Source organism: Neomonachus schauinslandi, chromosome 4 (assembly GCF_002201575.2).
Source record: "Neomonachus schauinslandi chromosome 4, ASM220157v2, whole genome shotgun sequence".
In the NCBI taxonomy this organism is placed as follows: domain Eukaryota; kingdom Metazoa; phylum Chordata; class Mammalia; order Carnivora; family Phocidae; genus Neomonachus; species Neomonachus schauinslandi.
This window is the reverse complement of record NC_058406.1, coordinates 176,633,598-176,647,513: the sequence shown is the minus strand read 5'-3', so window position 1 is coordinate 176,647,513 and position 13,916 is coordinate 176,633,598. Positions and strand designations below refer to the sequence as shown.

Here is a 13,916-nt window from a genome sequence, read left to right as displayed (position 1 = left end):
TTAAACTCTGCTCATGTATAAAAGATACGTGATGAAAGTCCTGTTTTTCCGTCACAGATAAAACAGACCCAGGATGAAGAAAAGAAACAGCTAACCGCGCTCCGAGACTTAATAAAATCCTCTCTTCAACTTGATCAGAAAGAAGTAGGTGATCTGTATGTTTCCAGCAGAAGTGAGGCAGCCTGGGAGGGCCTTTGTGTTTCCTGATCTGCAGAATAGGCGTGTCACCAGCTTCCTGCCACCGTGGTTGTGGGGACAAACGAGATAGAAGATATAAGTGTATACCTATTGCATCGCCCCATGTAGCGACTGTCCTTTATTTCCCTTGCCATCCTTGTACAAAAGATGTTCTTAACACCAGAGCTACAATTCCAGGACCCTAGGTTTGCCATTCCGGCTTTGAAGACCTGTACTTCCAAAGTGCTGCGTCTTCTCAGGGTAGAGTGCACACCCATGTCCTCTTTAGGTCATCTCTGTCTTTCTGGGCAGCCAGAGGGGGGTTGATCCTCTAGAATCCTCTAGAATCATCATCTAGTAGAGAGCAGGCCAGCCATACAAACCAGCAGTCATACCCTAAGCGGTATTGGTGCCATAAGAGATCTGCTGGGAAGGGGCGTGCCTGCAGAGGGGGGACGCTGAGAGGACTCTGAGATGGAAGCTGTCTGAAATAGTCAGCAGTTGCCCCCCGCACTTTGGGGGCAAAAAGGGCAGAAGATTGAGAGATGGGGTTTCTGAGGTGGAAACTCAGGCCTAGTGATAGATGACCTTGAACACACACAACAGGGTATGGACTTCATGCCAAGGGTAAACTAAACAGTGAGCTCTGTTTGTTAGTAGGGGAGGGTTAAAATTTGCCTGTTTATATTAGGAAGTTATCATGCATTGAATTTAAGTGCAGTATCTCAATGCAGTATTTAATAATAACCACATAAAATAGAGCCTTTTTTTATATTGTCATTTCCTCATGATATCACCTCACAATGGCAAACTGTACATTCCTACAATTTCTGAAGGGGTTCATGAGTCCAAAACAAAAACAAGGCAACCCTCCTCAAACGTGGAAGCCCTGCACCAGCAACCCTTACCCTTTAAAGCAACCCAGAAGGTTCTCTTCACTGAGTGAAGATAGCCCTCTGGGTTTTCATCGAGTGGGAGAAGTCTACAGCCCTTTTACCCTGGGCACCTGTGGACGGGAAGTAGGCACCTGTGTTTGGAGGCTTCTTTTGAAGGTGCTTATTACTGGCATACAAATCCTAGGAGAGGTGGTCCCCTTGAATGATTTCTCTGTGTAAGAGCAATAGAAAGACTCAAATGGAGGGTAAGAAGTAGATTGCTGTTTAGGCAGAAAATTGCGAGGTTTTGTACTTACCGAAATGTACTTAACCACTTCCTACCTTTGCTTTGTCGTACAGTAACACCTCCTTCCTGTATATGGAAGCTTTCTTGGGGGGGTGGGGGGAGACTGTTCCAGTCCCTTTCTGTTTTGCATAAAGACTGATGTATCTGCTCCCAGGAGCTAAAGAACAAAGTTGCATGTAAGCCAAAAGAGTACATACGCGATAAAATGCGCATGATTTGATTTAAAGCCACCCCAAATTAATAAACAATGCATGTTCATTAGCACCATGTCCAGAGTATTTTACAAGTAAAACTGATCTTTCACAGCACGCTTATCCCATTCCCATGCTGTTTATCATCTCTCATTGCAAAATAAGGTTAGTAGGTAATGATTTCTAATGACTCAAATAAGAAAGGAGACTGTCCACCATAGAGTTCTTACCATAGCACTACTATTCGAGAAGAGTGTAAACTAACCTGATAAATGACCTGAGAAATTAAAAGCACCCAGCAAATTATTTAACCTCTTCACCCCCACCAGGTTCTAACTTGACTCTTTTAAAGGAAGCTCCAAGAATTTGAGCTGTCAGTAGGATCCCCAGATTTTTGATGGACTTGTTTTTTCTTGTCAAAATTCTTCCTTGACTTCTGGCAGATGTTCTACAAAATTAATTATCTTAAGCTTTTATAATAGCCTAACGTCCCAAGAGAACTATTTGCTACATAACTATATTTAGGGTTGAAAATATTTTAAATAATGATGCCCATAAATCTGTCCCCAAATTCCAGCGTTTTGTTTGAGTCTCTCTCAATTTCCCATCATAGTGTGGTTTGCAAGGTGTTTGACGGATTCTGTGTTTGCTCATCTCTCTCTCTGCAGTATCTGACACACTGTCTGGCACCCAAAAGCTACTCAATAAATATTTAGTTAGATGAAAAAGAAGAAATCCTTTGCCCACACAATGTATCCCTTACATGAGAGATTTGAAGCTTCTGTCGTAGAGGTTAGTTTTAGGTTGGATACCACAAGTACTTATAATCCTGTAAATCAGTGAGTATTTGCCTGCAGTTTAAAAAGATTTAAGATTTTACTCCTTAATAATGCATTTTATATGTTAATAGAGTTTTCTAAGAAGAAAGAAGGTAATTTGTCCATACTGCTAATAGAGAATAAGGAACTGAACTAAAAAAATGACACCATAGTTTCATTCTGTAGTTTACATTCTTGGCTCACGTTATGGAATTTCTCCAAGGTTTTATTTTAAGTTCATTGTGTAAGTTTACTTTTACATTTTTTGCCTGAATGAATTTCTCAACTTGCATTTCTCTTTCCTGAATACATGTTTAATTTTTATTATGCTATCAAAGGATTCAGAACCTGTTTCATTCCTTCCATCGTGTTTTGTTAATTATCATGAGTGTTAATTCTCCATGATTTATTTTCTCAAAAAAGAAAACCCTCTTTTCGTTTGTCTAGAGTTCCCTGCAAAGCAAGCTGAATGGCCATCATTTCTCAAAGTGCAGAAATAATTATTTGTAGGACTACTTTACGCCATAGAACTCATCGGTAGTTAATGTAGGGTTGTCAATACTATATTTCTGAAACGTGCTGCTTCCTTCCTGCTCAGCTTAATGGAGTAGGCTTCTGAGGTCAGAGCCTGGAGATCAGCCACTTTATTCACCTTTAAAAGCGTATTTGCCTGATGGAAAACAAGGTCCACTCAGGTTGTTATTCAGAATTTAAAGTTTATGTGGGCTAGTAATAAATATATGAAAAGAGTGTCTCAGAGGCATAGTTGCAGAATGTAATATTTTTCATAAGTTATTAACATCAAAATCCTTGCATTACAGAAGATAAAAGTACTCTTATTTTTAAAACTTGGGTTTTATTTGAAGGATTAGCAAACAGGCTAATGCATAGTTCTAAAGCATTCAGACCAACCTAGAAATTACATGGGCAGACAAAGAGCAGTTTCGTTCAATGGAAGGCATTCCAAGGAATAGAGTTATGCTTTTAATAAGAATTTTTATCCAGGGAGATTGCAGATTTTGTTTTTAATGTTCTGGGGAGGTATAGAAATGGCAGCGATCCCTGACTCCATATCCAGAGTTGAGTGGTTTTCGTGTGATGTCATCGGGTGGACGCAGAAAGCTCCGTGGATTTCATTTATCCCGGCCCCTTGTTCCATCCCATGCCTCAGCTCTCCACCACCCGACCTAATTTTCCATCCTGATTGTTCTGTATTAGTATTATGGACACATTGCCACCTCCTTCAAGAAAACCCTGTGTGTCACTGCTGTTGTTAGGGGTTCTCATGGCAGCGCGGGTGGTGGAGGGCTGCTCTCCTTGCCCATCTGATCTGTAGTACGGTCCTGCGGTCATAGCTCTGTCCAGAAAGCCTGAAAGCATCCATGAGGGAGGACTTGGGATTCAAGTTACTATGAGCAAGGCTATGGGCCCTGATTAAAAGTAAATACGTAGAAGTATTTCTAAAGAGATGCCTAAACCCCAGCGCACTCCTGCCCCTCCCCAGGTGATTGAAATGGTGCCATTAGGTGTTCCAGCTGGAGGGAGTCTGGCCAGTTACAGACAAATGACTCAGATTAAGGAAATGACTAGTCTAAGCTCCTCAGGGTGAGCCTCCTTGCCTGGTAGAGCAAGCATTCAGCACTCTGTTACCTTCACCAGGGAGCAGAAGGATGCGTGGTCAGTGTATGAGCACCCACCTCAGGGACAGGGGCCATGCCCCGCTGTGTCCTCACTGTCTTCCCGGTACCTACCATTTGGGTGTTCAGGACATCGTTTTGAACACAGAACTCATCACATTCGTGGAATAACCTCACAAAGGTGTGCCATCCTAGAGCTCTTCCTTCGGCTGTTATTAATATTCATTTGCTATTGTCTGGTCCAGAAGGATCCCGAATGCCACAGAGAGGTCATCCTGACCTTAAAGGGATCTCATACATAGGCCATCAGTACATAATTAGGGCTAAGTTCACTTTTGGTTCTTCTTCATCACATTGCAGGTGTTGCTTCTGAACTGGATATTTTTGTTATGTTCTCTCTGCTTGGAAAACTAAAAAATAATCCTCCTACAATTTTTGGTTCTTTTTAGATTTTCTAAAATAATTTGGGTTTCACTGAGGTGTTGATTCCCTAAACACACACTTTGAAGTTTGTCACCCATTTTTATCTTGATGAAATGTGTACCTCATGCAGGTTTTCTTCTGGTTTCATTTAAATAACCTGAATAAAACTTGACAAATATAAAGATGTTTTATTGTCCCATCCCCTGAAGTTTATGTGATTCCGAAGGTGGCATGTGTTCTGGCTTTAATTATCTTTACAGTGGTGTTTTCTCTGTGTTATAAAAAGTGCTTTTAAATCATGCGTGATGACTATCAATGAAATTAACTATGTTTTCAAATGTTCTGCCTTTTTTCTCTGTTGCTTTTGCCCTTCCTGATCGAAGTCTAGGAGAGTAAGTCAACACTTTCTGTGAGAATGTATTGTCCTACTTCTGTGTCTAAACCCCATGTTCTCATTCTACAGTTCAGTGTTGTTGGTCTGTTTCGTACATTTTCAAAGTGTAATGGCTGAATCTGATCATGCAGTCTCTAGAAACGATGGGGAAGTATCAGCAGAGTGCCTCCAGCTGGTTTGCATCTGTCTTGTTCTGTGGGTCCTGGTCACCCTTTTACCACATTATAACACACTTCTCACCACCAGAGAATCATCGCTTTTAATGAAAAGCATGTTTAACAGCTTATTTTACGGAGCCCCTGTTGGTTACAAACCAAGAATTTCTAACAGTTCCCAGTACCTCGCTCAGAAGGTACACTTTGTATTGTGGGTATTTTAGCAAAATATGTGGAGGGAGAAAAGGTGGACCTAAGGGAAGAGCTCATTCGGGTTGCATGCACTTTGTTTGTGAGCCACTTGGGTTTTCCTGCCTTCCTGTACCGCCCGTGCAACCTGGTTCAGTCCCACGATGCTCTGTCACCAGTGTGTTGTTGGAAGCGGAGCTGGGGTTCCAAACTAGAAACGGGAGTTCTTGGACCTGCCTGTGACTCCGGTGGTTGTTTCCCTGCCTAGTTTCCTCTGAAATACAGGCAAGGACCTGAGGGCTCTTAAAGTTCCATAATTCTCTTCGCCCCAGACCCGTGGACAGAGGCTCAATGGCAGAATAGAGGCAAAGACTCGAGAAGTATGTCCAGCATCGGTCTGATCTGTGGCTTCTCCTTTCTAGGATTCCCAGAGCCGGCAAGGAGGGTACAGCATGCACCAGCTGCAGGGCAATAAGGAGTACGGCAGTGAGAAGAAGGGCTACCTGCTGAAGAAGAGCGATGGGTATGCGTAAGGCCAGCCCGCTGTCCCTGCGTGCTTAGCACTTCCTGGGTGTTAGCAGCCTCGGAACTTTTCCCACACTTCAGGATTTTCTAATGTGCTAGCTTCCGACCGCGAGCGCACTGGTTTCCCTCAGCTGCTTTAACCTGCTGTCTTTCCAAGAAGCAGTCACCATCCCATGGTCCCTAAATGGCACCGAGGACTTGCAGCCTGCCATTTTAGGAAGGCAGGTGCTGAGCGGAACGTGAAGCAAGCAGGTGGCTTGCGGACTTGAGGCTCACCCACCTCTCTGCTTTGATTCATCCGCCCTTTTCTCTGCTGGGGTGCCCACCTGGCCGCCCAAACCCAGCTTTGGGAGTCAACCCCGAGTCCTCTCCTTCCTCTTATATCACAGCCACTGTCACGACAAGCTCTTCATTTCTAACAGGACATGATGCCTTTCTTGACCTTTCTGCTGCCCTGCCCTGGGAGGAGCCACTGCTTCTCGGAATATCTGAGTAGCCTCTCTCTGTCCCTCTCCTCTGTTGCATCTCCACACAGCGCCCAGAGTAGCCTTGAAGAAACGTAAAGCACGCCAGGTCATTCCCATGCTTGAAGTGCACACAGGGTCTCAGCCCTGCCTCTTCTCCAGGCTCGTCCTTCCCTGGCCCCGCTTCTTTCCATTGCTCCACCAGGGATTCTGCTTTACATATATAAGGAGAATCTTTTTTTTTTTTTTTAAAGATTTTATTTATTTATTTGACAGCAAGAGAGGGAATACAAGCAGGGGGAGTGGGAGAGGAAGAAGCAGGCTTCCCGCTGAGCAGGGAGTCCGATGCGGGGCTCGATCCCAGGACTCTGGGATCGTGACCTGAGCCGAAGGCAGACGCTGAACGACTGAGCCACCCAGGCGCCCCACATAAGGAGAATCTTAATTACTTGCTTTACTAACTGTCCTTCTTTTTGAAAGAAAGCTTCTTGTTTTCTGATGGCTTGTGGATATGCACTCCTTTACTTTATCTAAGACATAGACATTTTTTGATTTCTTTGTTAAAATTGGAACTTCTAGGGGTGCCTGGGTGGCTCAGTTGTTAAGCGTCTGCCTTCGGCTCAGGTCATGATCCCAGGGTCCTGGGATCGAGCCCTGCATCAGGCTCCCTGCTCCGCGGGAAGCCTGCTTCTCCCTCTCCCACTCCCCCTGCTTGTGTTCCCTTTCTCGCTGTCTCTCTCTCTGTCAAATAAATAAAAAAAATCTTAAAAAAAATAAAATGAAAAATAAAATTGCAGCTTCTATAAATTACAGTCCTAAATTTCTGATCACTATCAGTTTTGCTTATTCTACTCATGCATCCAACAGATGTCTTTTGGGAGTTCTAGTGTAGGTCAAGCACTGTTAGAGACACTTGGGTACATAACATTGAACAAGAAAGATAAGGAAGTCCTTAGCCTCATAGGGCTTACATTCTGAGTCGGGAGACGGTAAAGAAGGGACTATGTGGGAGATCAGATGGTAACAAGTGCTATGGAGGAAGATAGAGCAAGGCAGGGGCCTCGGGGCCTGTAGGAGTGGTCCTTGCAGTCATGCAGGGCGGTCAGGGAAGACTTTAGTGAGGAGATGTTTGAGCAAAGACTTGCAGGAAGTGAGGAGATCATCTACAGAGATCTGCAGAGATGGCCAGGAACCTGCTTCCCTTTGTGATACACACAGGAGTTAGGCATAGCTGGGACTGAGTGAGGAGCTGGGGGTCATAGGAGACAAGGTGAGAGGGGGCAGAACACCAAGCCAGGAGGAGGGCTTTGGAAGCCCCTGAGTGGAGATGGGCGTCATTGGAGGGTTTTAAGCAGAGGAATGCCGTAGTTGGACTCATTTGAAAGGCTCTCTGGCTGCTGGGCTGAGAATGGCTGTGTAGCATGTAAGACTAGAAGTGGGAGGCCAGGTCAGAGGTGAACAGGGATCAAGGGAACAGCTGCAGCGGGGGAGGAACGGGTCAGAGTCAAGATAGTGCGGTAGGGCCACCAGGATTTGCAGATATGGGCGTAAGCAAAGAAAAGCATCCCAGCACAGAGCACAGCACCTGGCTCTTAAAGTCAGTGAATGTTGACCATTAAGTCTTGCAAAAAGTAAAAGAAGAAAAGACACACCAGTTACCCAAATCACAGTTTTAAACTGGGCTCTTCTTTTTTTTTTTTTTAAAGATTTTATTTATTTATTTGAGACAGAATGAGAGAGAGCACATGAGAGGGGGGAGGGTCAGAGGCAGAAGCAGGCTCCCTGCCGAGCAGGGAGCCCGATGTGGGACTCGATCCAGGGACTCCAGGATCATGACCTGAGCCGAAGGCAGTCGCTTAACCAACTGAGCCACCCAGGCGCCCCTTAAACTGGGCTCTTCTTAACAGACACAGTGACCAGATTGTAGCCCCAATGGCGTGGTATCTAGTGGACGTAAATTATTAATCCTGTAGTTTTAACACTACTCGCGTGAAGGTACAAGGATTTTCTTGGCGTTAGAATTGACTGTTTCTAAGTGAAGTGGTTAATACCTAACTTCAAGAAAAGTCAGCTGAGTCTTTGGGTAGGTATTGTTTGGTTCAAACCCTAAAATGTTCAGGGAAAGCATCACCTTGTGAGCACATGCTGTGTGCCTGCCAGACACTGCCAGGTACCTCTCATTCTTCTCATTTGACACCTTCGGAAGATGAGGCAACTCATCCAGAGAGATTAAGTGATTCAACTAAGATCCTACAGCCAGTAAGTAAGAAAGCCCAAATTCTAACCTGGGTCTTATGACTTAATGCCGGGGTGTCTCCCCTTTATATTCCAAAGGGGCATCGCTGCTGTTGGTTGCCCTTGGAGGATACAAGGCATCGGCTGGCATACATTCACACACTTGACTCCGTTCTTCTGGTCTGTTCTTCATTCGTGCACTCATTCCACACACATTTATTTATTTATTATTAGTGTTTCAGGCAGTCTGCTGGATGCTGGAAGGTAAAAGGTCCGTGAGAGGTGGGCCTCACCCTCACCTTGCCTACAGTCTGTTGGGAAGAGATAAGGAAAGCACTGTTGCAAAGGAGGCTGGAAGTCCAGTGGGCTAGCCTCCCATAATTGCACGGGCTGCAGAGGGTGAATAATGATAACCCAGAGGGGCCTGTCACTGCTGTCCGTGGAAGAGGAAAGAATTGAAATGCTTATACGTGAAGACAGCCTCACTTGCTAATCATGTCTACTGATGTGTCATATGATTTTCTCCTAAGGATCAGTTGCTTTAGGAGTTTCTGACCCTAGTTCTGGAATACTCTTTGTCACTTAAAGGACAAGTGTTAAAACTACAGGATTAATAATTTATGTCCACAATTTGGAAAACACTTCAGATTTTTTGTAAGTAATTTAAAAGCTTTATGACCCAAAGGCATTCATCGAGAGGCAAAGGAGTAATTGTTTTACATGTATTTTCTCAAAATAGTCCTAGAGGATGGGCATCATTCTCTTCATGATGCAGATTAGGCAAGCAAGCTTCCGAGAGGTCGGTACCATGAACAAAGTCCCGTGGCTAGTGGGCGCTGGTGTCGGGATTGAAGCCCAAGGAATCAGGCATCAGAGCTGGTACTTGTTTAGTTACATCAGGCCGCCTTCTCATAGTTCCTTTTCTGGAATTCTGAGGTCTGGGCACGGTGTAAGTGGTGTTCTCTCTGGCACTGTCTGAGCAGGTGGTAAAAGTCCTTGCTATGTCCATTCAGGAGCTTTTCAGGCAAGCATCCTTAAAGCTCTCAGTACAGAGAGGGGAAAGCACAGGCGTCCAGGCCGTTTCATAGAAATCTCGGGAATAAAAGCTCTCAGAGTGTTCACAGAGATAGGGCTGTACTTGGGATTGACTTGATTTTGCTCCCTTTTGTCTGGTCACCCGGGGGCACCACATGAGCAATTTCTGTTCGCCAAAAGCTTAATGCTTTTGTGTTACTTTCCTTGTCTTTATTACTAATACAAAAGAATACAGTTTTGTGTTTGGTTTTGTGTTTCCTTAATACGCACGTGAAAAAAACTAATGACCAAAAAAAAACCCAACTGATGACTAACGATTTTACTAAATAAAATGAATAAACTGAGTCAGGACGATATCCTGAAGGTTGACTAATTTGTTAGGTTGGTTGGTGGCTATTTTGAAACATGTTGATAGAGAAAGATGACACTGGTTTGGGCTTTAATGGGTACAGGGGGTGCCTCGCCTATCTCAGCAGGCTTTTATGAGGCTAAGATGGGCTGCAAAACTCCTACAGCATTGGTTACATTAGCCAGATGCAGGTATGATCATGGGACAGGTGTCCTCTCTTGTCAGCCATTTCCCAGTCAGTGATGTAGTTGTAATTTGAGGGCGGTTTATCAGTCGGTAGTTCTGCGTTACGTCCTGAAGATACTAGCATTTTGAGCGCGCGTGTTCAATTGACTTTTGCTCAGATGGTATCAGATTCTGATTTCCCACTGTGAACTGTGCTGCTAGTAATTACATACACAAGGAGACAACATTATCTGTGCTCAGAGTTGGTTTTAAATTCGTGAATTTAAACAGTGGCAGGTTTCTTACAGGACTCATTGAGAGGGGAAAGGAAACACACGATGATATTATTTTAAATGCCCAGGAGAAGCCAGAGCCCCCTCCTCTGATGTTGTCTGTTTCCATGACACCTGAGGGCCCCGAGAAGCCTTCTCCTAGCCAGAGAATCACTGTTCCCTGTACATGTCTGTTTCTCCATCGAAATGCTCTTGACTAGTACATTTGTACCTGCCCACACAAGTGTGAATCCACCACACACAGGCTTACCTGTGCCTCGAGCATCACCAAAAAACTCCAAGTTGAAATGAGTTCTCTTTGGCTTTTTCCGAGAAGTGTCAGCCTTCCCAAAGGAGAGGTGTACAAGTCACCAGACGTGTTGATCCGTGACCCTGAGCTCCCTTCTGTGTATCCTGAGGCAGCCGTACCCTCACCCCTCCTTGCCTGGCAGACATCTTGAGTTACTTTCTTAATTTCTTTAGGTTTAATTTTAATTACAGAAGCAATAGATTAATACAGCCTTCTCGTAGAAGATTCACAGGTATGGTTAAAAACTCTTCAGCACCACCCTGCCACAGGTCTGGGCCTCCTTCCCAGAGCAGAGTACTTTTGTGAGTGTACCATGCTTCTTTCCAGACCTTCTTCTGTGTGTTTGTACATATATTTATATCCCCATAGAAAACTTAGAGCGCCATTTTATACGTGATATACTTTGAGTATTTTTTAACATTACTAGATCTTACCTGAATTATTTTAAAACAGCTTGCTTTTTTCAATCAGCAGTATGCTTTAGAAGGGTATGTCAGCACATACATAGTTACTTGATTCTTTTAACCTCCTTCAGAATACTCTGTAGTATGAATGTAACTATGATGCATGTATTCATTCTCCTGCTTTTAGATTTCTGTTGTTTCCCACTTCACTGTCAAGAACAGTGCTATAATGAGCATCCTTGTATACGCCTACTAGTCTGAACTACCTTCCACCTGGGGTAATAAAATAAAATGTTCTGGGTTTGGTGGGTTTTTTTGGTTTGGGGTCGTTTTGTTGTTACTGTTTTATAATGATTGTCGTACAAAACACGATAGGATTGCATGTCACAGAGTGAATCAGCTACTGTATCAGGTTGTGTTTGATTTGCTCTTCAGGCTCCGGAAGGTGTGGCAGAGGAGGAAGTGTGCCGTCAAGAACGGGATTCTGACCATCTCACATGCCACGGTGAGTGTTTCTGCTCATTTACCACGGTGCGCCTGTTAGGCCTTTTGGCCCCGTGGACTAGAAAGCAAAAACGTGACATAACCAGCACTGAAGTTTCCCCCAGGTATGCGTACTGTGTGGATTTGGGTCAGAAAGTGTGGGACCTTCGTTTACAGAAGGAGTTGGTCTCCTCTTGTCCTGTGGTGTCCGTCTCGTTCTGTTGCCCCTCCAGAACGTCTCATGTTTGTTCTCTTAGACCAAATCAGGAATTCTTTTATCTCATAATCTCATCTCTTTGGAAAAACTATCAGTGGTTCTGAAAAACCTAGTTTTCTGATTATAAAGATGACAGAGGATGTTCTTTGCATGAAATAATAATTAGGAAATAATATGTGTACAGCATGTCCCGTGTTTTTTGTTTGTTACTATTTAAATTACTCAGAAAATCCATCATGATGTTAAAAAACGAAAATGTATATAAGTAAAACAGTGAGATAATAAAATTGCCTCAGTTATAACTCCCCTTTCTTTAGGAATAAAGGCAATTCAATAGAAAGCGGAAAATAAGTTACTAACACTTATATTCTGTTTTCTCTTCAGGTTATTGTCAGTATATATGCATACATATCTTGCATACTCAGAGTTGATACTGACAGTCTAGCTAGAATTTTTATGTTTTGTATCACCCATTTTCAACTAGAAGTCGTGTATTGGCAGAATTCATATACTGTCAGAAAAGGTTCAGTCTTGGTGGTAGTCAAGGAATGCACCATAAAATAAGTAATTACTATTTTGCCCTTTTAACACTAGCAAGAAATTACTTTTTATTCTTAAAGATGCAAAGATTAGAATGGAAAATGTATCAGGCGGGACTGGAAACAGCTTAGTGTACCAAGAGTCTCTACAAAGGGGCATGCAGTTAAACCCAGCAATCCCCACGTGGAGAGAAGCTCGGGTAAATTTCAGTATCCTGTGCCAAGTGATGTCTTTGAGCTCATGATAAGCAGTTAATTACTAACAGGATGGTAAAAATGAAGGATGAGCATTTATTACATTGGCAGGTTTTCATGATTCACAGTTGAGATTAGATTTCTCTCTGTTGAGCAAGAAGTACCACTTAATAAGCACTTTTTCCTGCCAGACACTTCATAAAATTTATTTCACTTAATCCCTCTATAACCCATGTAGTAATCTGACCTTCGTTTTGCAGATGAAGAAACTAAAGTACAGAGAAGCACAATGACTTGGCTAGTAGCGGGCAGAGCTGGAAATTCAAACTTGGGGACGCCTGGGTGGCTCAGTTGGAAATTCAAACTTGGGTTTGACCTTACTCCATAGGCCCCTTCCATTCTGCCTCTCTTCCTGCAGAACCCCATCATCCCACTAGACCAGATGCTCTCCAGGGGCATTTACCAGATCCTGTTCGTCTTTCTTTCTTTGTGTCCCACCCCCCGCCACAGACCTTGACACACGGATGGTAGTCAGTACACACCTGTGGCCAAGACCTTCCTGCTGGAAGATTCTGTGCATCTTAACAATTACTGGCCTTTATGGAACTTGAGCAATTACATTATCTCTGTCCCTTGTCCCCTGCAAAACCCTTGGGGTGATTCCTCAGAGGTCCTCAGCTTCGCTCAGCCCAACTGAGATTTTTGTAACTCTCATGTCAGTTGTGACAAGCCACCCATCTGATACTGGAAATCCTGCAGGTGGACTTAGATCAGTTAGTAATTATCTCTGAGGCTGTCTAACAATTACTCATTTATTTAGCAACATTTCATGAAGCTTCCACTCCAGGTGCTGGACTAGGCATCCCAGATACGTGGAAAATGAGATAACTTTTACCTGCTCATATTTAATTCCATGCACAGTTACCTTATGAAACCGTTCTGACAATCGCAAGAATGTTAGTTACCACCAAGTGAGCTCTTAATGTGCTTTCCGTGTGTTACCATACGTAATTGTTGCCACAACCCACCGGATAGATGCTGTTACTGAGAGAGGTGATGTGCCCACGTCACACCTGGTGAATGCTGGGATTTCAGTCTTAAAGAGTCCATGAGTGCTTAATGATCAGTGTTTGCTTGTCAAGCAGGACCTACTCTGCTCCTTATGTTGGTGATTAAAATACTTGGGGAGCTGTATCAGAAGAATTCCAATTACATGATCCAAGATCAGAAACTCTGATGGGAATAGTTAGTATTTATTGAGAATTCTCCATGAGTGGGCCATCATGGTTCTGAGCACATTACCACAACCCATTTTATGTAGCTTCTGTTGCTCCTACTTGATAGACAATGGAACAGTCTCCATTTCTAAGCCTGTGTTTCTCTTTGTGTGAGTGAAGAGTCCCACCATCTGATTTTTCAAAGGCATTCTCACCATCATCACTACCACCATCACCATCACCACCACTACCATCACCACCATCACCACCACCACCACCATCACCACCACCACCACCACCACCACCACCACCACCACCACCACCACCACCACCACCACCA

At 43.8% G+C, this 13,916-nt stretch overlaps 1 protein-coding gene across 5 annotated transcripts in view; it reads left to right on the top strand.

The window, feature by feature from the left end:
• ASAP1 (ArfGAP with SH3 domain, ankyrin repeat and PH domain 1) overlaps positions 1–13,916 on the top strand; it is a 285,399-nt gene that overhangs the window by 191,556 nt on the left and 79,927 nt on the right. For 3 of the 5 annotated variants that reach the window (XM_044914674.1, XM_021688804.1, XM_021688803.2), the window contains 3 exons: positions 58–144; positions 5,589–5,689; positions 11,361–11,430. In XM_044914674.1, coding sequence (XP_044770609.1) covers positions 58–144; positions 5,589–5,689; positions 11,361–11,430 — 258 coding nt within the window. Of the gene's footprint in view, positions 1–57; positions 145–4,811; positions 4,821–5,588; positions 5,690–11,360; positions 11,431–13,916 lie in introns of all 5 variants that reach the window. The other 2 variants (XM_044914676.1, XM_044914675.1) reach the window with 1 other exon arrangement.